Raw genomic sequence first — 22,653 nt, forward strand, 5'->3', positions numbered from 1 at the left:
TCACCCATACATGAGCACCTGCTGTATGCACTCCTCACCCATACATGAGCACCTGCTGTGTGCACTCCTCACCCATACATGAGCACCTGCTGTGTGCACGCCTCACCCATCACAGAGCACCTGCTGTGTGCACGCCTCACCCATCACAGAGCACCTGCTGTGTGCATGCCTCACCCATCACAGTATGCACCTGCTGTGTGCACTCCTCACCCATCACAGAGCACCTGCTGTGTGCACGCCTCACCCATCACAGAGCACCTGCTGTGTGCACGCCTCACCCATCACAGTATGCACCTGCTGTGTGCACTCCTCACCCATCACAGAGCACCTGCTGTGTGCACGCCTCACCCATCACAGAGCACCTGCTGTGTGCACGCCTCACCCATCACAGAGCACCTGCTGTGTGCACGCCTCACCCATCACAGAACACCAGCTGTGTGCACGCCTCACCCATACATGAGCACCTGCTGTATGCACGCCTTACCCATATATGAGCACCTGCTGTATGCACTTCTCACCCATACATGAGCACCTGCTGTGTGCACGCCTCACCCATACATGAGCACCTGCTGTATGCACTCCTCACCCATATATGAGCACCTGCTGTATGCACTCCTCACCCATACATGAGCACCTACTGTGTGCATGCCTCACCCATCACAGAGCACCTGCTGTGTGCACTTCCTAATTAGTCATTCTGTTGTATCCACTAAAAGGCTGTTTACCTCTCCTTTCTGGAAACTGCTTGTCAAGGTAACAGGCACCTCTTTATTCCTTTGTAGAAGGTTGAATGTTGGCCGTCGTCTCCCTGGATCTCTAGGCAGTTTTTGCAGGTGACCGGGACTGTTCTTTCCACACACGCTTGTCTCATGGCCATGGACACTGCATCTCTTGATCCCTCCCCTCCCAAATGCAGGCTGGTCCTTCTCCATCTCCTTTTCATCTGCTTGACCCTGTGGAGTGCCTGAGGTTCGTTTTTCTTTGTCTACACTACTCCCTGGGTGGTGGTGATTTGGGATTCAGGCCGCTGCTTGGCAGGATGGCACAGTGAAGGGACTGTCTGCCCTGATTTGTGCAGGTCTAGCAAAAGGAGACAAGTAATGACCCCCAGGCACTGCTCGGCCTGCAGAAATGGCAGGGAGCCCCAAGAGAAACAATGAGGTTGCAGAGGGGGCCTGACCAGAGTTGGGACCTCAGGTGAGTGTTACAGCTTCCCCCACTGACCCTGCAGGAGGGAGCTGGGGGACGAACTCCCTGACCTCAGTCTTCTTTCTGCAGGGCGTGCTGTGCTCCCCATCGCTGGGTGCAACCAGGAGCCAGAGGTCACGGGCACCAGCCGATGTGTGCACTGCAAACATGGGCAGGGAGGCACGGATCTGCAGCACAGCTTCAGATTCGGCTCTCCTGCGGTGGCTTGTCGTCGGGGCCCCCCTTGTGATAGCCAGCTGCCTGCTCAACGTCTCCACTTTGTGTCAGACACGGAGTTCTTAATTCCCACCCTGTGGCCACCAAGCTCTCCCCATCTCAGTAAAGACCAGCAGCCCACCACTGCTTACATCCAGAGCTGCTTTCACTCCATGGCCAGGACCTCAGCAGGGCAGCCACTGCACGTGGCCTTCCTTGTCCAGAGCACACCAGCTCTCGGGCTCTGTGGGACACCTTCAACTGGCCTTTGTCTCTCTCTGTGACAAGCCTATGGGAAGCTGCCCTCCTGACTTCCCTTCCACTGCCCACATACGTGAACCCTGATTTTGTTTGGGGACATTGTGTGCCCCCCTCTGGATGATGGCAGTCCTGGTCCTCTGTGCCATCATCCACTTCCCCAGCCTCCTGAAGCAGGAGTGGCACGTAGCCACGTGGCCCATGGGAGTTTAGGGAGAACCTGCTGGGGAGTCTCTGAGAAAACATTTGTTCTTAAAAGTGGATGTCCTTTCACGCCTGCCTTTCTTCCTGTTGGAGATCACGGTGTAAACATGTGATGCCTCTGCAATGACTGTCACCTTGGGCCATGATGCGACAGGCATGAGGACAAAAAGTATATGTGGTGACCATGGGAGGGAGTAGCGATGGAACGAGTCTGCACTCCTGAAATGGCATACTTTGCCAGTTTTTATTAGGTGAGCTTCATGCTGTACTGTCTAAACCCCAGGTAGCTGGGAATCAGGTCACCTCCTGCATGATGCAGACTGCCCGGGCACACCCCACACAGCCACCAGAGGGAGCCTTTCAGAAGAGGCGTCAGGTGACACCGGGCTCAGGGTGGAGGGTGGAGCCCACAGCTTGGCACCCCGGGGCCTCTGCCCCCAGTGTCCTGGTTTCACTTTGCTGCAACATTTCGGGTCCACTCAGGGATCATTTCCTGACAGAGGTCTTCTGTGACCCAGTCGTAGAAAAGCCTCCTCCACTGGGCTAGCAATGTGGTCTCCTCGCTCTGTTCTAGCAGTGCTCACTGCCCCACTGCTGCTGGCGGGATTGATTTGCTCTGCGCATACTGGTGACGATGTCTGCCACTTGCCTAACCTCTTCTGTCACTCACTGGGAGTGATTCGGGAAAGCTTCCATATCCGAATGTTGTGAAGACCAAGTGAGCAAATTGTGTGTGAATGGAGTAGATGGGTGCCTGACAGAGCACAAGAGAACAGCGGCCATTCCTTGTATGAGAATGTCACCCTGCGAGGAGCCTAGTGCCTGGTATCTCATAGGTGATTGGTGGAGACGTTGAACGGATGGGTGGATGGATGGATAGTCCACAACAGGCTGTCTTTCAAGTTTTATTGGATGGATGGTGGACCGATTGACCCTCGGAATCGCATTTTGGGGCCGACTGGGTGCCTGTTGCTGGGAAGGCTGGGGTGTGATGGAGGGTGGCGAGGACCCAGGACAGGGCCGTGCACCCTGCATCGCCGAGACCAGGGAGTTGGAAGCCTCCTCTATAAGGACGTCGGAGACACCGAAGGAAGGCGGGGGAGGCCCAGGAGCCACAATTTTCTTGGAAGAGGCCATTAGTTGGCAGCGAGGGGGAAGGGAGATGATGATGTGGCCGCTGGGACGAGTGAGGTGGGGAAAGAAAGGTGGGAAAGCAGCGGCCCGCCCTCCCCCATTTGGGCTGCAGCGCGCGGCTGGCGATGCCTCCCGGCTGGAAACGAGGCGTGCGTTTGGGCTGCTCAGCACAGCCGTCGAGGACGGCCAGCCCCGCCCAGCTCCTGGCCTCGGCCGCCCAGTTCAGCATCTGGCCAGCGCCGACCCCAGCGCAAGTCCCCATGCACCGAGGGCGCACATTCACCGCGCCGCCCAGGCCCGGGGCGCAGCCGGGCACGACCCGGGGGCCGAGGCGCAGCCCCGAGGGCTGACGGCGGGACCGGGCGACGGGGACAGGGCGGGGGTGGCCAGCTGGGGGCGGGGCGGGCTGGATCCGGGCGGGCGGGGCGGCGCGGATTGGCCGGCCGCCGCCACGTGACTGGCCCCTTATAGGGCGTGGTGCTGGGCGGCGGAGTCGGGTGCGGCGGCTGCCGGGCCGGGCGAGGTCCGTGCTGGTCCCGCGGCTCCGCTCCGAGCGTCCGGCGCGCCCCGCGCCCTCCCTGCCGGGGCCGCCAGGCCGGGGATGCCCGCGGCGCCCGGGAGCCATGGTCCGCTTCGGGGACGAGCTGGGCGGCCGCTATGGGGGCGCCGGCGGCGGGGAGCGGGCCCGGGGCGGCGGGGCCGGCGGGCCGGGCGGCCCGGGCCCCGGGGGGCTGCAGCCAGGCCAGCGGGTCCTCTACAAGCAGTCGATCGCGCAGCGCGCGCGGACCATGGCGCTGTACAACCCCATCCCCGTGAGGCAGAACTGCTTCACCGTCAACCGCTCGCTCTTCGTCTTCAGCGAGGACAACGTCGTCCGCAAATACGCCAAGCGCATCACCGAGTGGCCATATCCTGCTGGGGGCCTGGCGGGCGGGCGGCCGTGGGCGCCGGGACCGGGCGTGGCGACAGCGTCCAGCGTCCGCGCCCCGCCGGGTCGGGGTGGGGGGCTGGGCGGGCGCCGGGCCAGCCGCGTGCGGCCCCCAGGGGCCGTCTTCCCGGGGCCGGGGGAGGTTGCGACCCGCGGAGAGGCGCCTCCGGACGGCTTGGCGAAGAGGGGGCGGGGCGGGGCTCCGGGGCCCCTCTCCTCGCCGCGTGTGCGTGTGCGTGTGCGTGTGCGTGTGCGCGCGTGTGCGTGTGCGCGCGGCCGTGGCGACGCCGGCTGTGGGAGCGGGATGGACGCTGGGCAGAGCTCCCTGGCCCCGACTCGTGCCTTCGCGCACTTGGTTCGGGTGCGGAGCGAGCGGCCAGCCTGGAGGGCACGCGAGGGCGAATCCGCGCGCGCGCGTGTGTGTGTGTGTGTGGGTGGGTGTGGGTGTCGTGTGAGCACCGGGTGGCCGCGAGCCCGTGCGCGTGCCAGGCTGCAGGTGCTGGCGTGTGTGTGCGTGCGTTCGGGACTCTCGGGACATGTCTGTTCACGTGCCCGTGTAGGTACATGTGGCTGCGTGTGCCTTTAAGGCCGCGTGTGCGCCTGCGCGGCCCCTCCTCCCGCCTGGAGCGGGGGGCGCGCCGCCCCCTCCCCCGCCAGCTCCGGGGCCGCGGGAGCCGGGCGCTGGCCGCGGTGCTGCCGGCCGCCGGGCGCGCGGAGGGGCTGCGGGGTGGGGGCGGCGCGGGCGGCTCTGCACTGCGCGCCCCCCTGCCGGCGTCCTCGCCTCGCCTCGCCTGCCCTCCCCACGGCGCCGCCCGGCCAGTCCTTAACCCACGCACTCCGTTTGAGTACATGATCCTGGCCACCATCATCGCCAACTGTATCGTCCTGGCACTGGAGCAGCACCTCCCCGAAGGGGACAAGACGCCCATGTCCGAGCGGCTGGTGAGTGTGGCGGCTGCTGGGGCGGAGCGGGTGGAGGGGACCTGGGGGCCGCGCCTGCCGGTCTGACTCCAGACCCTGAAGCGCCTGCAGCGGAGCACGGCTCCCGGGAGCTGCTCTCTCCTCCAGCAGAGGAAAGGCTGGCACCCAGGCAGCTCACACCTCCTCACGGACCGGGAGGGCCGGGGGCACCAGTTCAGCCCCTGGTGGGGAAGGGGGCTGCTCTGCCTGTGCCACTGGCTACGGGCACACCCCAAATGGGCCATCCAGTCTCACGGCCTTGGGTGTCGGTCTAAGAAACTAAGAGCTAAGCCCGGCTGGGCACGGGGAGCATCCACAGCGAGCGAGCGGGCAGCATGTTGGGACTGAGAGTCTGAGTGCGCTGGCGCCACCCTCCCCTGCAGCGCTGTGGTGGCCTCTGCTCCTGCAGTGTGGCCCTGGATCTGCCCATCCGGCCTGCAGAGTTGCTTTCCTGGCTCTGCTTGGAGCCTCTTCCCCCGGGGCAGCATTCCTCTTCCCACAGGAAGCATTCCCTTCCCAGGCTTTCTTCCCAAACGTCCTGAATTCTTTATACCCACTCGTGCCACGAGCTGTGCCCTGCTGAAACAGAGTCTGTGACAGTCAGGGGGCCAGGCAGTGGCTGGGAGTGGCTGGGGCAGAGGGGAGGGTGAAGTTTGGGAGGGAGGTGAGCCTCAGAGCAGAGAGAAGGAAAAGCAGAGGGAGGGATCCGGAGAGGGAGCTGCTGGACGCCAGGGGACACAGCCTTCCTGGGGACACTTGCCGCACATTCTGTCCCAGCCTCTCTCCCCAACTTCAGTGGAGACGAGCAGTGTAGGAAGAAGCCCCATTCCTTGCTGGGTGTGGGCCCTGAGCCTCCCTCTTCCCAGCCATCACAGGCCCCGAGGTGAGAAAGGGGGCAGAGTGAGGCCGCCCTGGGGTACAGAGGTCAGGCTCAGGCTGCCCTGCTGGGTGGGCACACCTCCAGGGCTTGAGGGTGAGCTGCTGGGGAAGGGAGCAGCACTGTTCAGCCTGGCCCATCCGGAGGCCTGAGGAGCCCTTGGCTGACCCCAGTCCAGTGTGCACATACAGGCCTTGTGTGCCTGTGGGACGGGCTGAAGGCTGGACATAGCTGGGCCTGGAGAGGAGGGCGGTGCAGGCCCAGGCCTCAGGTGTGGAGCTGGTCAGCTGCCAGGGGAGCAGGCGGGGGCTGGTGGTGCAGGGTGGCCGGCTCCAGGGTGGGGCCGCCACAGCTCCCTGTCCCTGGGCTCCGCTTCCCAGCCACCATCACCTTCCCCAGCAGCCTTCAGCCGAGCCCCTAGCTTGCAGTCCCACCCACCTCCAAGCCCGCGTGGTCCAGGGTGGGGCCCCGCCCATCACTGAGTTCTGGGTGGGCTCCTGTCTGTCCAGAGGCTTTCTGGGCAGATCCAGCTGTTCCCCTGAGGCAGAGGGGGAGAGGGCACCGTCCCACTAACTAGACCAGAAGCCTGGGAGGCGGGAGTCCTGTAGTGAGTCAGCATCAGGGTGGCAGGATGGGGAAGGGGCTGTGATGGACACTGGGCCCCCGGGGCTGTCAGCTTCCACCATTCAGGGCTGCCAGTCAGGAGGGCCCAGGCTGAGGGTCCCTGGGAGGGGAAGGCAAAGCATGGGCCGCTGGTCCTGAGTGGGAGCTGGCAGAACGCTCAGGTAGCCCCGGCCCTCCCCTGGCCGGCAAGGCCGAGCGGCTTTCCCAGGGACAGTTCCTCGTTGGCCCCACAGGCCTGAGGGCAGACCTGCCCCGCCACCCCTTGTCTGCTGCATTCGGCACGCCCTCTGTGCACGTCTGCATGTGGAGGCGTCCCCAAGCTGTGTCTGCTTGACCCCACAATGCTGTGTGGGCTGAGTGACGAGACGTAGCCTGGGGTGGGGGACAGGCTGCTCTGCTGTTTCTTCTCCGTCCTTTGCTCATGCTCTCCCTCTACCAGGAACTGCTTTCCATGCAGCCTGGCTAGACGCCTCGTCCTCCAGAGGCTCCCTGAGGCTCCCAAGACCTGCACGCTTTGATTGTCCAGAAAGTGTGCTGAGGGAATTGGTGGGTCCTGAGCTGCTCTCTGGCCTGGGGCGTCCTCCAGGCCACCTGCGCAGTGACCAGAGCCCAGGCCCAGGCCCAGGCGGCCTCTGGCTCTGAGTGCCGCTGTGCCCCAGACAAGCTGTGGGTCTCAGCCCAGCCCCTTGACCTCTCGGTGCTTCTGTGTCCCTTAGCATGGGGCTGAAACAGCATGAGATTGCCCGGTCAGTGCAGGACAAGCCCACAGGTCCCCACAGGCCTGTCTGCTGCAGGCCAGGAGGATGGTAGCCCCGGGCCCCTCCCGCCTCCTTGAGTGGGGTGGGGGCAGGTGCAGTGGCAAATGCGCTGTGCCTCTTCGCAGGACGACACGGAGCCCTACTTCATTGGCATCTTCTGCTTCGAGGCCGGCATCAAGATTGTCGCCCTGGGTTTCGTGCTGCACAAGGGCTCCTACCTGCGCAATGGCTGGAATGTCATGGACTTTGTGGTGGTTCTGACGGGGTAGGTGGCTGCGCCTGGGTTGTACCCTGTGTGGGGCTGGGGCTGGGCAGCAGTGTCCACACGGGGCCAGGTGAGCCGATGCTGGTGTGCGTGGGAAATCCGTATGTGGGACCAAACGGTGCCCAAGCTGCCGTACAGGGGGTGAGGGGCCTTTTCTGGGCGAGGGGCCGTTCCTGGGCGAGCCTGTTGCCAGAGTCACAGAGGTGGGGTCCCCTTGGAGGAGGGCTCCAGGGCCTGGTTTTCTGAAGTGCTGGGCTCCAGCCTGGCCGTCTTCAACCTGGGAGAGGCACTTGTGTGTGTGAGCTGTTTCCTGCAGGGAGGTCCAGCTGGAAAGCTCCTCCTGAGCCCTGGTGAGCCGCCAGCTATGTGCATGGCTCCTGCCCACTGCTCGTTCCTCAAATGGCTCCCAATACCTCACAACAGACCCTGGGGTCTGGAAAGGCGGCCTGGGCGTAGGCTAGGGTGGTAGTGCAGGCAGAGCACCCTGCTCCTCCTCGCTGAGCCCTGCCTGTGGTCTCAGTGGCCCCACCTGCCTGAGGCTCAGCTCTGGTCACCCTCCGGGGGTGGATGCTGTCAGGGCTGGGAAGTTTGCTGCATGGAACCTGTTTGCCCTGAGGCTCCTGGGCCCCAGCCCACACTGGGACTGCAGTCTTGTTTCTGGAGCCTGGTGGCCCTGGGAGGCTCAGAGCCCCACTGGAGCCCAGAGCGCTGCATGGGAAGGGTGGCTGTGGCTGGGTCTCCATCCTCCCACCGGGCACATGCTGCCCAAGGAGCCCCCAACCTGCTTCAGTGCCGGTGAAGGCGTGTGCACAGGTGTTTGGGCTGAAGGCAGGGGAGAGAGGAGGTGACTATGGAAGCCCTGGGTCCTGCATCGTGTTTCCCCTCGGTCCTTGGGCGGGTGGCACCAGCCTGTCACCAGCACTGATGGGATGGACACCTCTGAAATCGGAATTAATAGATTTGCTTGGAAACTGATTTCTGTTCCATTTTCACAATGACTGAGAAGGGGATGGAGTGAGGAGCCTGGTGGGGTGCGTGTGGCTCTGCAGTGCCAGGGACCCATCTGCACCTGCCTGCTGTCCCCACAGCACCCGCTCACTGCTGCACAGTGGGGGTGGCACCAGGGCGGGTTTACTGAAATCCTGATGCTCTGGGAACTCCTGTGGTCTCATTGATGGTGGGGGGAAGGGGACTGGTGGCGAGGAGTGTGGTCCCTCTAGGGGGTCGCTCACAGGGTCGCTCCTGTGGGCACCGAGTGGGTGTCAGGGAGTGTCACTGGCTGTTTACATCTCTCTCCCTCCCTCTGGACATGAATCCCTGAGGACAAGAGCATCTTATTTTTCAGGGTGTCCCCAGAGCCTAGCTTGGGGCAGGCTCCCAGGAGGGGTCAGGGAGTCTGCCAAATTAATGAGTTGGGGAAGCAGCTGGGTGCTCTGCGCTTGGGCCCCTGGGAGCCGCCCCTCCCTGCCGGGACGCTGTCCGTGGTGCTGAGCGGGCTCTTGGCGCAGGGCGGCTGAGGAGCCTGTTCCCCGCCCCTCAGCAGGACCCCTAGGTCTTCCAACCAGCACATCTGATTCCAGGGCCAGGGAGCCTGGGTCCCTCAGTGACGGCTGCGAGATACTTTCTGAGGCTGGGTACTCTGGGCTGCTCCCTCATGCTTGTTGACCACGCTCCTGGTCACGAGAGAACAGAATGGGCTCGCCTTCCAGGGAGCCCCATTGGGAGGGGCCCAAGGGTCCTGAGGTTTAAGTCTGCCCCCCAACTCCCGCCCTGCAGATCCCTCCCTCTGTCCACCTCTTCTTGCTCAGTATCTCTGTCGCCCCATCTTTTCCTCAGTGGGTGCTGCCTTCCCTGTCTCTCCCTTCTCCGTCTCCCTGTCTTACTTTCTCAGTTTTTCTCTCAATGTTTCTAATCTCTGCCTCTCTAACCCTTTCTCTCTTCTCTGTCTCTGTCTCTATTTCTCTGTGTCATTTTATGTTAACTTTCTCCTTCTCTCTGCCTCTTTCTCTTTTCTGCCTTGTTCTGTATCTCTCGTTTGGGTAACAGAGTCTCTGTTCTCTGTCTGCAGGAGGGCTGGGCGTTGGCACCAATGGTCTCTAGGCTCCCTCTCTCTGCAGCTCATCCCTGGAGGTGGCACTGGGTTGGGAGGGTCCCCAGGTGGGAGGGCAATGCTGTCTCCTGGGGGCTCACAGGCTGGCTGAGAGGGAGCTGCTCCATCACTTCTGCTTGTGACTCATGGGACTCATGAACCTGTGAACACGGGCGTGTGCATGTTTGTATGCATGTGTGTGCATACTTCTACACACACATACGTGGGTGTGTGCATTTGTTCACGTGTGTCCATGTGCATGCACGTGTGTAGATATGAACACGTGTGGGTGCATGTATGTGCATGCATGTGTGTTAGTACGTGTGCGTGGTAGAAGGAGTCCTTGGGTCTGTTTTGGGGTGAGTGAGTGTGGCCCATGGGGAATCCACGGTAGAACCCTAACTCTAACCCCTCCTGAACTGAGGTACCTGTGGGTAGCCATGGGGGGATGTTATTTCTCATTACTTTGTTTTTTTTAATTAGGGTTTAATTAATTGGTGGTCAGAGGGCTGGATGCCCGCGGTGGGGTGGAGAGGGGCTCTGGCTGGGGAAACCCTGTTGCCTTGCCATGCCCCATCACCCTCCCCACGCCACCCCCAGGCCAGCTGGGGTCTGTTTTGCTTCTGAGGCTGGTGTGCAGGTGGTGGCAGGTGCCCTGGATGGGATGGGCCACCCCTGCCTTGGGGAAGCCTCTTAGCACCATTTAGTCACCTGCAAACTCAGCCTGGGTGCACTCTTGGTGTTGGGAAGGGGGTGCAGCATGTGGGGTCCTGGCTCCAGAGGACTGAGCAAAGGGCCAGGCAGTCCTTGCGACCGCCCTCTCCCCACCCCACCCAACTCCATCCCATCCCCCTCCCATCCTCGTCCACCCTCCCGTCCATGCCTCTGTCCAGCTGCTTGAGCTGCCCTCTTCTGATGCTCCCCCGACTCGTTCATTGTTGTCAATCACTCATTTATTCAAGATTAGTCGAGCCTCTGCCGGGAGCTGAGGACACCAGAACCACGGCCGGCCTGTGGACTGGGTTCTGGGGGCGCATTCTCCCGGCCCCGCTGCTTTCTCTCAGTGCATACGGCCTCTGTGACTGCACTTGGCTCGTGTGGGATGTTTGCTGCTCAGGCTGTGTCTCCTGCCACTCTGCTCGGCTGCAGTTCTCCGCAGCCACATCAACGTGCCTGGGGCAGGTGGTGCAGGTGGTGCAGAACGCTGGGTATAGAAAGGGGTCAGGAGGGCAGCACGGGCTGCAGACTAGTCAGAAAGGCCCTCAGCACCATGGTCACTCCTGAAGGACACACGAAGATGGGCCATCTGGAGATCTGGGGACAGGATGTGGCTGCAGGTGTGTCGATGGTCTTAGAGCCGGACACCAGACAGGATCCCCGGGATGAGACGAGAGGAGCCGCTGCCCAGGCCTGAGCCCAGGGGCCCCAGGGTCTGCAGGTGGGGTGGCCAGTGAGATGGACAGCGACTTAGGAAACGCATGCTTTTCTCGAGTGGGGATGTGCTTGGGCACGGCCTCGAAACTGTGAGAGTGGTGGGCTCCTAACGGGGCGGGGGGTGGTGGACTTGCTGGGAGCGGCTCCCCGGGAATGGACGCTGCCTTTTAGGGAGATGCCTGGGGCAGTGGCAGTGGGGCTGGAGAGGCAGGAGGGTTTTATTAAGTGGGGGCTGCAGCCTGAGCGCTGGTGTGCATGGTCCAGGAGGCAAGGACCACGGCGGACAGAAAGCCCTGGAGTGGCAAGGGGAGGAGACTGCACGACCTCAGCAGGACTCAGCAGTTTAGGTCTGTGTCCGTAATGCAGGAACAGGAGGTGAGCTGAGTGTGTGCACTTGGGCTTGGCAGCCATGTCCCCAGCCTGTCCATGACTGCCCCCCCCCCCCGTGCTGTCCCCACGTCATCACCTGCGCCTTCCCAGTTCCCTCAGAAGTCCCCACCCCACCATTGGCCCTGATTCTGGCTGGGACTCAGGACAGGTTCAGGGCCCCCTTGGACCCTGGGGACATCTTGTTGGCAGAGAGCCCTAGGACCCCGAAGTCTCAGTTGTCCCCTCCCCATCCTGGCCCCAACCTGGGCTTTCCTTGCTGGCCCTTGGGGACAGCAGACAAATGTGTCCTCGCTCAGGCAGGTGGCTCCCCAAGGGGACATTTCCAACCACAGCTTCTCGTTTTACTCCAAATTAAACTGGGGTTTCTTTCCAGGACATGTAATTAGAGCTGAGTCTCCCTCCCTGGACTGGGCCTCTTGTGGGATGAGGAGAGAGCCTGCAGGCGGCTGCTCGGGAGGGAAGCTCAGCCCTGGCGTGGGGACGCCTGCTGGATGGGACAGGTGGTGGAAGGCACAGGAGAGTGCTCTGGGGAGGCTGCCAGGAAAGTGACATCCGCCCTGGACAGGAACGGGCCAAGGGTGACCAGTGACTTCACACCTGAATGTGGGTGTCTGAGTGTGAGGTGACACCATCACGAGACACCATGTCTGAGTGACCAGTGACATGGTTTTGAGTGGGCTGACGTCATGCGTGACCAAATGCCACCACTCAAGCCGTGTCCTGTTCGCAACCAGGACCGGGTCCATGGAGGTTCCTCCCCAGGCCTGTGAGTGCTGCTGGGGCTCCGTGGCCAGTCAGATGGGGGCCTGCTGGACTTTCTCTCCCATCCCCACCTGAGGCTGGAAACGGCCTCCTCAGCTGGGACCAGGAGGAGGGGGCTGGGTTCTGACAAGGGCGAGCAGAGGGAGGCTGTGGGACCCTCCTTGCTGGGGCTTGTCAGGGTGGGGCCTCTCCAGGCGGCGTCCACAGGGCATCATTGCTGATCCTTCAGGTGGCTCTGCAGACCCTCCTGGGCTTGGTGTCCTTGGGAAGTCTGCTCGTACGGTGGACTTGGCCCAGGGTGGGGAGCAGCCGCCTGGGCCAGCCCTCAGCTGCCTCCTTCCTGACTGGCCTCCCACTGCGCCGCGCGTCCCTGGGCACTGGCCCGGAGCCCCATGCTGGCTGATACGCCACCAGAGGGAGGTGGGCATTTACAGAGGACCCGCTCACTCCCCACCTTCTTCCTGTGTTTGAGGGGGTGAAGCCAGAGCCAAGCCCCTCCTGGGCACTGCCTGCTGACCCCCATGTGAGGGGGCTGTAGCTTGGTAGAGCCCCCCATCAGCCCCAAAGGCCTGGTGGTCCTGGGAGGGGATCCACACTGCCCAGCCCCAGGCCTGGAGCTTAGCTGCACTGAGCTGTGCTATGGCAGCTGGCCCCAGTCCTCAGGCTATGGTGCTGCTGGGCTCCACTCTCGGGCTCCGCGTTCCCGTGAGAGTGGGGAATGGGGGTGGGGGAGTCCCTGGGGAGCCTGGCTGGGGGGCTCTGCACAACTCGGGTGCCTCTTACACGCCACCTAACGCGGCACCGCTGAGGGAACATCGGCCGTTCTCACTGCAGACTGCAGACCTGTGGCCGCAGGGCCCAGTGCAGGAGCCTGGCTGGATGTCTCAGGCCTCCCCTGGGACAGGGGCACCGTGGGGGAAGGGTGGCAGGTTTCAGAGGACACTGTCATTCACAGGGTTCTGGGCTGCTCATCCCTAAGGCAGATGTGGTCCCCAGGGCTCCCTGGGGGGCAGGACTGGGTGGTCTGCTCTTCACTTGCTTGCCTGCTGGCCCGGTGCTTGCTGGGTACACTGGGACTGCACTTCTGGGCCCACGTCTGCCAACGGCTGAGGTTCTCCAGCACCCCAGGGGCTGCCGGCTGGTCTCGGGTGTGGGAGGTCCTGCAGTTATGCTCAGAGCCCCCTTCCGCAGCTTCCAGGCCTGGCCCCCACCCCACCCTCAGAGCAGCTCACATCTGAGCTGGAGGGAGTGTGACCAGGCCACAGTAGCCAGTTTTATTCTGAGTGAGCCCCTGGGCCTTGCGGCTGGATTCAGGGGTGTCTCGGCCCAGGGCCCACCCAATTCTGTGGGGCGGGGTTGAGGAAGCAGCTGGCACCCAGCACTGAGTGGCAGGTGTGGGGCTGTTGGTCCCCCAGCTGTCCCATCTTGGGTCTGTGGCTGGTGGGCTGAAGGGCGTGGCCGGAGGGTCAGATGGGCTCTGAGTTAGCAGCCAACATTCAAGAAGGAGCTTGTACGTAAAAATGCACGTTTCCACGTTGCTTGGGAGATGTCTTGGAGCCTGCACTCCACCCGGAACAGACCCCAGGCCCATCAGCTCTGGGGCCTGGAGGGCTCCTGCACAGTGGCACGGCTGGCCCCGGGCCCACATCGTCCAGGCCCGCAAGCCTCCTCCTGTGTCCTGTGGCTGGTCACTTGCAGAGGTCACAGGAGCCCACGTCTATCCCTGTGAGAGCAGGAGCAGCGTGGAGCCTGCCTTCCGGCTCGGGTCCAGACTGCTTACCTCACCAGCATGTTTCCTATTTCCCGGTGCTGAGCCCAGAGCTGCAATCTCACTGTTGTGGGAGCAGTTGCTAGTGTCTTCTTGTGCGACCAGGCCTGGAGTCTAAGCCTGGAGTGGTGTAGGGCCGGGCCACAGGCTTACCTCCAGCTCTGCCCCCTCCCTCCCGGCTCTGGGGCTGCTGGGCTCCCAGACAGGCTGGTCTCCACCCTGTGCCCCCCACCCCGGGGGGCAGCTTCCAGCCCTCTGGGCTCTCTCCACCCATCTGCAGTCTGTAAGCACATGTAACGAGCCTCGACTGCCCTGTCACTCATCCCTGCTAACGCCATGCTGTCCCTGCCTGTGAGGAGCTGGTTCCCATGGAACGTGGGTGTTTGCGTCCCCTCTCCCGCTCTCACCCCCTTCTCCACCTGGCTGGCCTCTCCTCACCCTACTCTGGCTCCCGAGCATCTCCACTTGCTTGCCAATGGCCTTGTGACCTGGAAGGACTCAGCTCCGGCCTCCGTAAAAGCATGCCACAGACAGGGTGGCCTGAACAGCAGACGTGTCCTGTCTCACTTCTGGAAGCTGGATGTCCAACATCAAGGTGTCCACACTGGCTTTGGGGAGGGCTTACTTTTTGGCTGGGAGATGGCTGCGTTTCCAACACATCCTCACATGGCCTTTTCTCTGTGGGGACAGAGACAGCCTGGGAGACACCAGTCCTATCTGATGGGGGCCTACCCTTGTGACCTCATTTGTGCCCTGTCGCTGGGGGCTAGGGCTTCACGTAGGAATTTGGGGGGACGTAATTCAGTCCATGACACACTGTGCGGACCACAGGCCCCTCTGCCGGGCGTCTGTCTCACCCCCAGCCAGTTGCGTGGCGTCCATTTCCATAATCTTGTCATTTCAGGAAGATTACCTAAGAGCAGCCATACATCTCAGGGCTGGCTCCCTTCTCCCAGGACGGTTGTCTGAAGATGAAGAGATTACTGCCTGGGTTGCCGCGGGTTTCCCTTACTGCTGAGTGCTGTGGTCTTGGGCCTGGGCTGTGGGTCGCAAATGTCTGTCACCTGCTGCAGGACATCTGGGTCGCTTCCAGGTTTTGAAATATGAACAAAGCTGCTGCATACACTCACGTGTAGGTTTCTGTGTGAGCACGCTCCCACCTCTCTGAGACGAGTGCCCTAGATGGCAGTTCTTGGGCCACATGGCGGCTGCATGATACCTTCCTGAAGAGACCACCTGCTGGCACCCCAGTGTCCACATACTGTGCAGCGTTTCCTTCCTGCCTGAATGGCCTGGTTCCCTGTGTCCTCACCAGCACTGCATGTTGCCACTGTTTTTCAGTTTTGCTCTTCTGATGGGTGTACAGTGATGTGTGGTTGCTGTTTTAATGTCCTCTCCCCTAGTGGACAGTGATATTGGACATGTTTTCCACGTGCCTATTTGCTGTCTGTGTTTCCATCTTGGGGAAGTGTCTCTTCATATATTCTGTTCATGTTCTAATTGGATTCTTGGACACGTGACTTGCAAATTTTTCTCCCAGTCTGCAGCTTATTCTTTCGTTCTTGTAACAGGGACTTTTGCAGCAAAGGTTTTAAATTTTAATGAAGCCCAGTGCATCTGTGTTTCCCTTTGTGGACTGAGCGCGTGATTTTCAGTCTAAGAGCTCTGCCAGCCATAGGTCATGCAGATTTTCTGTGTTTTATTTTTCTGTCAGTTTTATTGTTTTACATTTTACATGGAAGTCTGTGATCCCTTTGAGTTAATTTTTCTATCAGGTGTTAGGTTTAGGTTGAGGTTATTTTCTTTTTTTCTTTCCTATTGCGCCAGCACCATTTGTTGCATTTCCTCCACTGGATTGTTTGTGTCCCTGTCAAATACCAGGCATGTCTGCGTGGGTCTAGGTGGAGCTCGCTCTCTGTCCCCGGGTCTGTGCGTATGTCCCTAGTCTCACTGCCTGGATCGCGGGGGCTTATACGTCTTGAAATCAAGTCTACTCACTCCTGCCACTTTGTTCTTTTTTTTTTTTTTTTAATTGTTTTAGCTATTTTAGTTTCTTTGCTTCTACATGAATTTTGGAATAGTCTTGTCAGTGTGTACACAAAATATTGACAGGAATTGTATAAAACTTGTATGTTAATTTGGAGAGAATGGTACCTTTACTATGTTGAGTCTCCACATCTATGAACATGGTTTGTCTCCTTTCATTTAGATCTTTTATTTCTTTCATTGGTATTTCGTAGTTTTCAGGATTCAAGACCTGTGCATGTTTAGATTTGCATCTAAGTTTTTCCTTTATTTTTGCCTGCGTATAAATGATATTGTGTTTTTCATTTGTATCCACATGGCCATTGCTAGTATATAGAAAAGCAGTAGATTTTTTTATATTTGTTTATCTTTAATCCTGCAACCTTGCTCAGCTCACTTCTTATTTCTAAGATTTTTTTTTGGCAATTTCCTTGGAATTTTCTATGTAGACAAATCTGTCATCTGCAAATGAGAGGTAGTTTTATTTCTTTCCTCCCAGTCCAAACACCTTTCCTTGCCTTTCGCTGCCTTACTGATGAGTAGTGCTGGAACTGTATTCACTAAAGGTAGTGAAAGGGGGCGTTTGTCTTTTTCCCAACCTTGGGAACTTCACCATCAAGGGTAGTGTGAGCTGCAGGGTTTTGTAGATGCTCTTTATCAATTGAGGCAGCTCCTTTCTATTCCGATCTTTCTGAGAGTTTTGTCATGAATCGGTGTCAGTTTTCGTCAGCTGCTCTTTCTGCATTGGTGTGATCGCACCACTTTTCTTCCTTAGCCTGTCTGTGCTAGGTTGCAGTGAGCCTTCTGTCTCTGGGATAAACATAGTTGTGGTGCGTAATTCCTTTTTATGTATTGCTGAATTCTGCTTGCTAGTATTTTGTTAAGGACTTCTGCACCTTTACTCATGAAGGCTATGGTCCTGTTGTTGTTTTGTTTTTAGGTTCTTCCTTTGTCTGGTTTTGGTGTCAGGGTAATACCATGTTTCCCAGAAAATAAGACCTCACCAGAAAATAAGCCCTAGCATGATTTTTCAGGATGACATCCCCTGAACATAAGCCCTAATGCGCTTTTGGAGTGAAAATTAATATAAGACCTGGGGTTATTTTCGAGGAAACAGCATACAAGCTTCATAAAGTGAGTTTGGAAGTGTTCCCTCCCCATCCTATGTTATAGAAATCATTGTGTAAAAATACTGTGAATTCTTCTTTAAATGTTTGGTATAATTCTGCACTGGATCTACTTGGGTCTGGAGATTTCTTTTTTGGGAGTTTTAACTTTATGGATTCAATTACCTTATGGTTACAAATTATCTACTTCACAGTGAGTGATTTGTAGCAGTTTGTGGGGTTTTTTGCCTTTTATTTTTATTTTTTTTATTTGAGGAAGTGGCCTATTCAGTCCAAACTGTTGCGTTTATGTGCGTGGAATTGTCCGTAGTAATCTCTTGTTATCATTCAATGTTCGCAGTGACAGCCTGTTCCCTCCCTGTGCCCTCTGTTCAGCTGTGGAGACCATTCTCTTAGCTTTTCATTTTGGTTATTGTGTTTTTAAGTTCTGACATTTTCGTTAGATTCGTCTTTATATCTTTTATTTCTTTGATGATTCTTTCTCGTTTGTTTGTTGCATGTCTGTGATTGTGGCAGCATTTTTGTCATCACCGCTTCAGAATCTCTGCCAGTGTCTGTTATCTATCGATTGCCTTTTTTCATTCAGTTTGAGATGTTCCTGGTTTTTGATGGATGAGTTTTGATAGAAGCCTGGGCATTTTCGCATTATTTTCGAGACTCGGTATCTCATCTGAACCTGCATTACGTGGTCTCTGATCCTGACCCCCAGGGGACGGGGGTGCTCTGCCTTGTTACTTGCGGGTGGAGAGTCGAAGGCTGGGGTCCCCCTCGCCAGACCAGCCAGGACTCCTCACTGCTGGTGGAGTGCACCCCACTTTACAGATTGGAACCTGACAGGCTCAGAATCAGTCTACAACCAGAGTGGGCTTGTAGCTGAGCCACAGTTCAAGCTCCTAACCACTAGTTCCTCAGGCCCTCAGGACGTGCGGGAGTGAGATTTACCCTAAAAAGAAGGGTCTGAGGCCATCTGCTCCTGGCGTCTCCGTGGCTGCCGAGTGTCCTAGGTCATGAGAGGCTCGCTGGTCAGAGCTTTGCTGTACGTGACCAAAGTAGCAGGCGTCCTGCAAGCTGGACAGAGCACTGCAGCTGGCCTGAGGATGCCCTGTGCACGTGCAGGTCCACCGTTTCCCAACACAGGCGGCGGGTAGCGAGGGTCAGGGAGGCCGGCATGAGGGGTTGTAAGCACATCTGTGCGAGGGTCGCCCACTGCACCCCGAGGAGTTTGAGGCCTCAACTCCGTGCTGTCCTTGCGGGTCCCCACCTGTCCTGTTCAGGGGAGGGCTTGGGGAGGATGACCACACATGGCTGGATCTCATGTGCTATGGGCAGAGGCTGTGACACGCTTGTGTGTGCCCTCAGCGTGTGTCAGTGTGTGTCACTATGCAGACAGAGCCACCAGGGATGGTGCCAGCTCCCCCTTGTCTGGGGCAGGGAGCCGGGACACTTGGAAGTGCTCCCTGAACCTCTGTTTCTTGCTTTGGAAGGTGGGGTAATGGCATTGACCTCTGACAGTCCCTGGAATGCAGGAGATAGCCCACGGTGTTTTTGCTTGAATGAGATGGGGTGCCGTGCTCTGACGGGCGTGTTCTCGGCGGTGGGAGCCCCTCTTCAAGGCTGCCTGAGTCTCCAGACCCCTCCAGTGCAGGGAGGGCCTGGGCCCTGGCTGGTGCTGCCTGCCAAGCCCAGGGTGGAGGTGGGCAGGGAGGCGAGAGGAACATCTTTGGCTGAGCCCCACAGGCTGTCTCCATGGCGACCGCCAGCCTCCTGGGCAAGAACCGGCACCTGGAAAGTCAGTGACAAAGCAGTTCCTGGAGATGGTGCCGCCGCGGCCATGCATCTGCCATCTCAGCGCCCGCGTCTCCCTTGGCTGCGGCGGGCTATGGGCCTGACTGGCACGGCATCCGCTCGGCCAGTCATGGCCTGGAGCCCCCACCTGCCCAGTGTGGCCGGGCTGGGTTGCAGGTGTGGCTGCCTGTCCTGGCATAGCGCTCCTGGCCTGCCACTCTGCCCCCCACTGAGGCAGCAGCAATGGTCCTGAGGACGCTGGTACCACTGCTCCTGCCGTCACCCCAGTGTCACCTCATGGTAGCCTGTGTGGCCCACGGGACCTCACGTCAGATGAGGAACCTTCCCTCAGTCCGGGGCCAGGAAGACGCAGGCTGAGCCTTGAGTCCCAGCCGTCTGACCCAGGGTCCTTCAGGGAAGCCCAGCCGAGCCCAGGGTGCTCATATCAGGGAGAAAGGGGCCCCCAACCCCTGGCCTGGGCGGGGCCTGGGCTCCCCAATGGCCTGAGTAGTGCCTCTGAAACAAGTCCTGCCTCTGGCCCGGCCTGGTTGGTGGCTGTGCTCAGCTCAGCCGTCCTGGGGCCAGGGCCACCATTGCTGGGGTGACAGCATCTCCAAGGGGATGGGGAAAGCACCTGCACTCTGGGCCCTTCTTGCTGGTTTATTCTCCAGACTGAGGTGATTCTGAGAGTCAGACGGGTGCCCATACAGCTGTGCTGGGCAGCTGGACCTGTGTGGTCACCCTGTCTCCTCCCTTTGCTGGACTTGCTGGAACGGGACCCTGAGGTAGCTGCTGGCTCGGCCTTGGGAGAGGCAGAAGGTGCACCGCCCATCCAAGGCTGACAGCTGCCCCTGCACAAGGGACAAGTGGAGGGTTCAGGGAGCTGTGGGTGCAGCCTGTGGGGCAAGGACCTCAGGCTATTGTGCTGGCCTCCTCACTGGTGCTGGCTGTCCCCAAGTAGTCCCAGAACACATGCGAACGGGCTTGGGACTGCCAGCCCCCGCAGTCCATGCTCTCCCCTAGGCTAAGCATGGCCCCTTTGGGGGGTGCAGGAGTGTGGGGCTGTGGCCCCCAGATGGGCAGCAAGATGCCAGGAGGGAGGAGCGAGACAGGCCCGCTGGCCATCCACACGTGGGCTTAGGATAAGGCTTGGTGGGTCAGTCTGTGTCCCTGGTCCTGTCACCTCCTCCCAGACAGATGACAACTGGGCTTCCTGGTCACCCAGGCATTTCCAGAAATGAGTGGCCCTGTGGGGTGTGCTGGCCTGGGGAGGAGCATGGATGTGGCTGTGCACCCAGGTGGTCCTGCACAGCTGGCGGTTCAGACAGGTCACCTCCTAGCCAGTGCTTAGATATTCAGCCACAAAGACCCAGGGGGACGTGGCGTCTGAGGCTGTGGGGTGAGCTCTGGGCCAGGCTTGGGGTCCAGGCCAGGGCTGCAGTGTGTGGTCCCGTCACCTTGCATTCTGATGGGACTGGGAGTGCCACCTCCACCTGGGCAACAGTGCCATGGAGTGCAGAGGGGGTAGGGCTAGCTGATGTGTCTGCTGCAGGTCCCTGTGTCCCCGCGTCACTCCAGGCCTATATGCCTCGCTGTTCCGTGTGTGAGGTGGGGGCTGGGCCTGGGCGCTGAGCCACACAGTCGCGAGCTGGGTGTGTCTGTGCGCTGGGTGAGTCCCAGCCTGTTTGTGAGCACAGTTGTGCTTATAATTTACATAAAAACTTGTATTTCACCTTTTTTTTCTGCGTAGCATCATATTGAGGTGAAGTTCACAGACCATAATACTCATTCTCTTACTGTGTATGTGTCAGGGTCTTTTTTACGTGTTTGCAGAACCATGCAGCCCTCACCACAAGCTAATCCCAGAACATTTGTGTCAGCCCGACAGGAAACCCACAACCGTTAGCACCACCCTCCGCACCCCCCACCCCCATGTCTTTCTGTCTCCATGGATTTGTCTGTTCTGGGCACGTCACTCAAAGGCCACCACATAGTATGTGCCCCTTTGTGTCCGGCTTCTGTCACGTGCTGTTTTCAGGGTTCATCCACGTGGCATGTCAGGCATCTCTCTCATATTGCACCGCGCACTGGGGGCTGCGTTTTGTTTTCATTTGTAATGACTGCAACGTCATGCTGTGGTGGCTTATTGGTGCCAGCCCCACGTAGACGGGCGGACTCAGTCTTCGTGTTGCGTGGTTTTGATGAGCGTGTGGCGAGCTCACAGGTCTCCCAGGCGAGGCCACGTCCTGGGGCCTCTGTGAGAAGCTCTGCTGTGACAGTTCTGTCGTCTCCTCCAAGAGGAATCATTTCATCTGTTTCTTTCCTTACTTATTTGCCTCCATTATGTGAGCCAGAACTCTCAAAATAAGATTAAATGAGAATTATTTCATGATCTGATTTGAAAGGAAATCCTTCATGATAAATGTGGGTTCGTTGGAACTCTTGAGATTAGATATTGTGCATAGAAAAGATGATTCAGAAAAGATCTTACTTTCTAAAACTCAGCATTCAATTGACTAAAGTTCCAAATCCAAAAACATAGTTCTAAAAAAAAATTTAGATTTAATTCACCACACAGATGGATCTTGAAAGCAGAGAAAGACAAATACTGTGCTTACAGGTGGAATCTGAAAACAAGCAAACAGCAAACGCTGAAAGATCAGATTGGCTTACGGGGCGGGGCCTGGGGCGGGGGAGGCGGGGCCGGGGCGGGGCCGGGGCCGGGCGAGGGCGGGGCCGGGGCCTGGGGCGGGGCCGGGGCGGGGCCGCAGGGAGGTGGTCAGAGCCCAGCGTCTGGCTGTGAGCCTCGGGCTGTCCTGTGCCCCGTGGTGACACAGCTGACGCTGCTGGACCACGGGTAGGAAAGGTGTTGAGAGTGGAGCCTAAGAGCTTCCATCTCGAGGAGATTTTTCTTGCCTTTTCATTGTGTCTGTGTGAGAGAAGGATGTTAGCTAGACCTGTGCGGCAGTCATCCCGCAATAGACCTAAAATCATGCCACACGCCTTGAACGTACACAGTGAATTGAAGTACGTCAGTTATTTGTCAATAAAACTGGAAAAAAGTTTTTAGATGCAGCTTACAAAAAATTTTATGTATGCATTTAGCAGTTTTTAGCAATGATTTTCAAGGAAACTCTAATGTGTTTCATCTCATTTCATAAACTTGCTTAATGTCAAACATTTAAAATTTCATTTATAAACTTACCATAAGTGGACCTTCCTAGGTACTGAAATATTGTGTGTCCAGTAACGTGCAAATATTTGCTTAGATTTTCTTGAATGTTCCAGTAGTTTACAGACGTATTGAGTTCCACTGAAAACCTCAAGTCCCAGTCAGATTTCCCCGTGAGCCCCTCCCAGGCCGTGTGATGCTATGTGCAGCCCGTCTAGCTTGCCGGTGTTCTCGCAGATTCTCTTGGGCATGACCCGAAGCCTCACATGGCAAGTGATTTCCACAGACATCTCCATGTTTGGTTCTAAGCCTCCCCAGCGCCCAGACATGTAACCCACTAAAGAAACTGTCCTCTCAGAGCACGGGAAGCTGAGGGTCCCTCCCACGTCGTTTCTGGTCACCTCATCCCAGAGCATTTGGTGGCCAGGTGAGGCCCAGACTCTCCTGAAACACCAGAGATGGTGGCAGGGGCCTCTCCACCCAGACTCTGGTGGCTCATGTAAATGAGGTTCCAGCTTACTCCCCGGGCTGCTATGCCATTGGGTAGATTTGTGTCTTTCTGGTTCTTAAGATGGATTATAGATACGTTCTTGCCTGGGTCCTCTCACCTTTGGGGCCTTCATGACAAAACAAAGTTATTTCCTGTAAGACCAGGGGGCACCTCTCACAGGACACATGAGTTTCTGCGT

General features: G+C 58.5%; 1 protein-coding gene across 6 annotated transcripts in view; it reads left to right on the forward strand.

Moving 5' to 3' along the window:
• Positions 1 to 3,515: 3,515 nt before the first annotated feature.
• The window catches only part of CACNA1B (calcium voltage-gated channel subunit alpha1 B), a 164,065-nt gene continuing 144,927 nt past the window's right edge, over positions 3,516 to 22,653 (forward strand). For all 6 annotated transcript variants that reach the window (XR_013994522.1, XM_081067367.1, XM_081067364.1 and 3 more), the window contains exons 1-3: positions 3,516 to 3,906; positions 4,764 to 4,870; positions 7,273 to 7,412. Coding sequence is in view for 5 of the 6 variants with exons in the window: in XM_081067367.1 (XP_080923493.1) it covers positions 3,624 to 3,906; positions 4,764 to 4,870; positions 7,273 to 7,412 (530 nt within the window). In the remaining variant the exon portion in view is untranslated. The remainder of the gene's footprint in view (positions 3,907 to 4,763; positions 4,871 to 7,272; positions 7,413 to 22,653) is intronic.

Source organism: Rhinolophus hipposideros (genome assembly GCF_964194185.1).
Source record: "Rhinolophus hipposideros genome assembly, chromosome: 11".
Classification (NCBI taxonomy): domain Eukaryota; kingdom Metazoa; phylum Chordata; class Mammalia; order Chiroptera; family Rhinolophidae; genus Rhinolophus; species Rhinolophus hipposideros.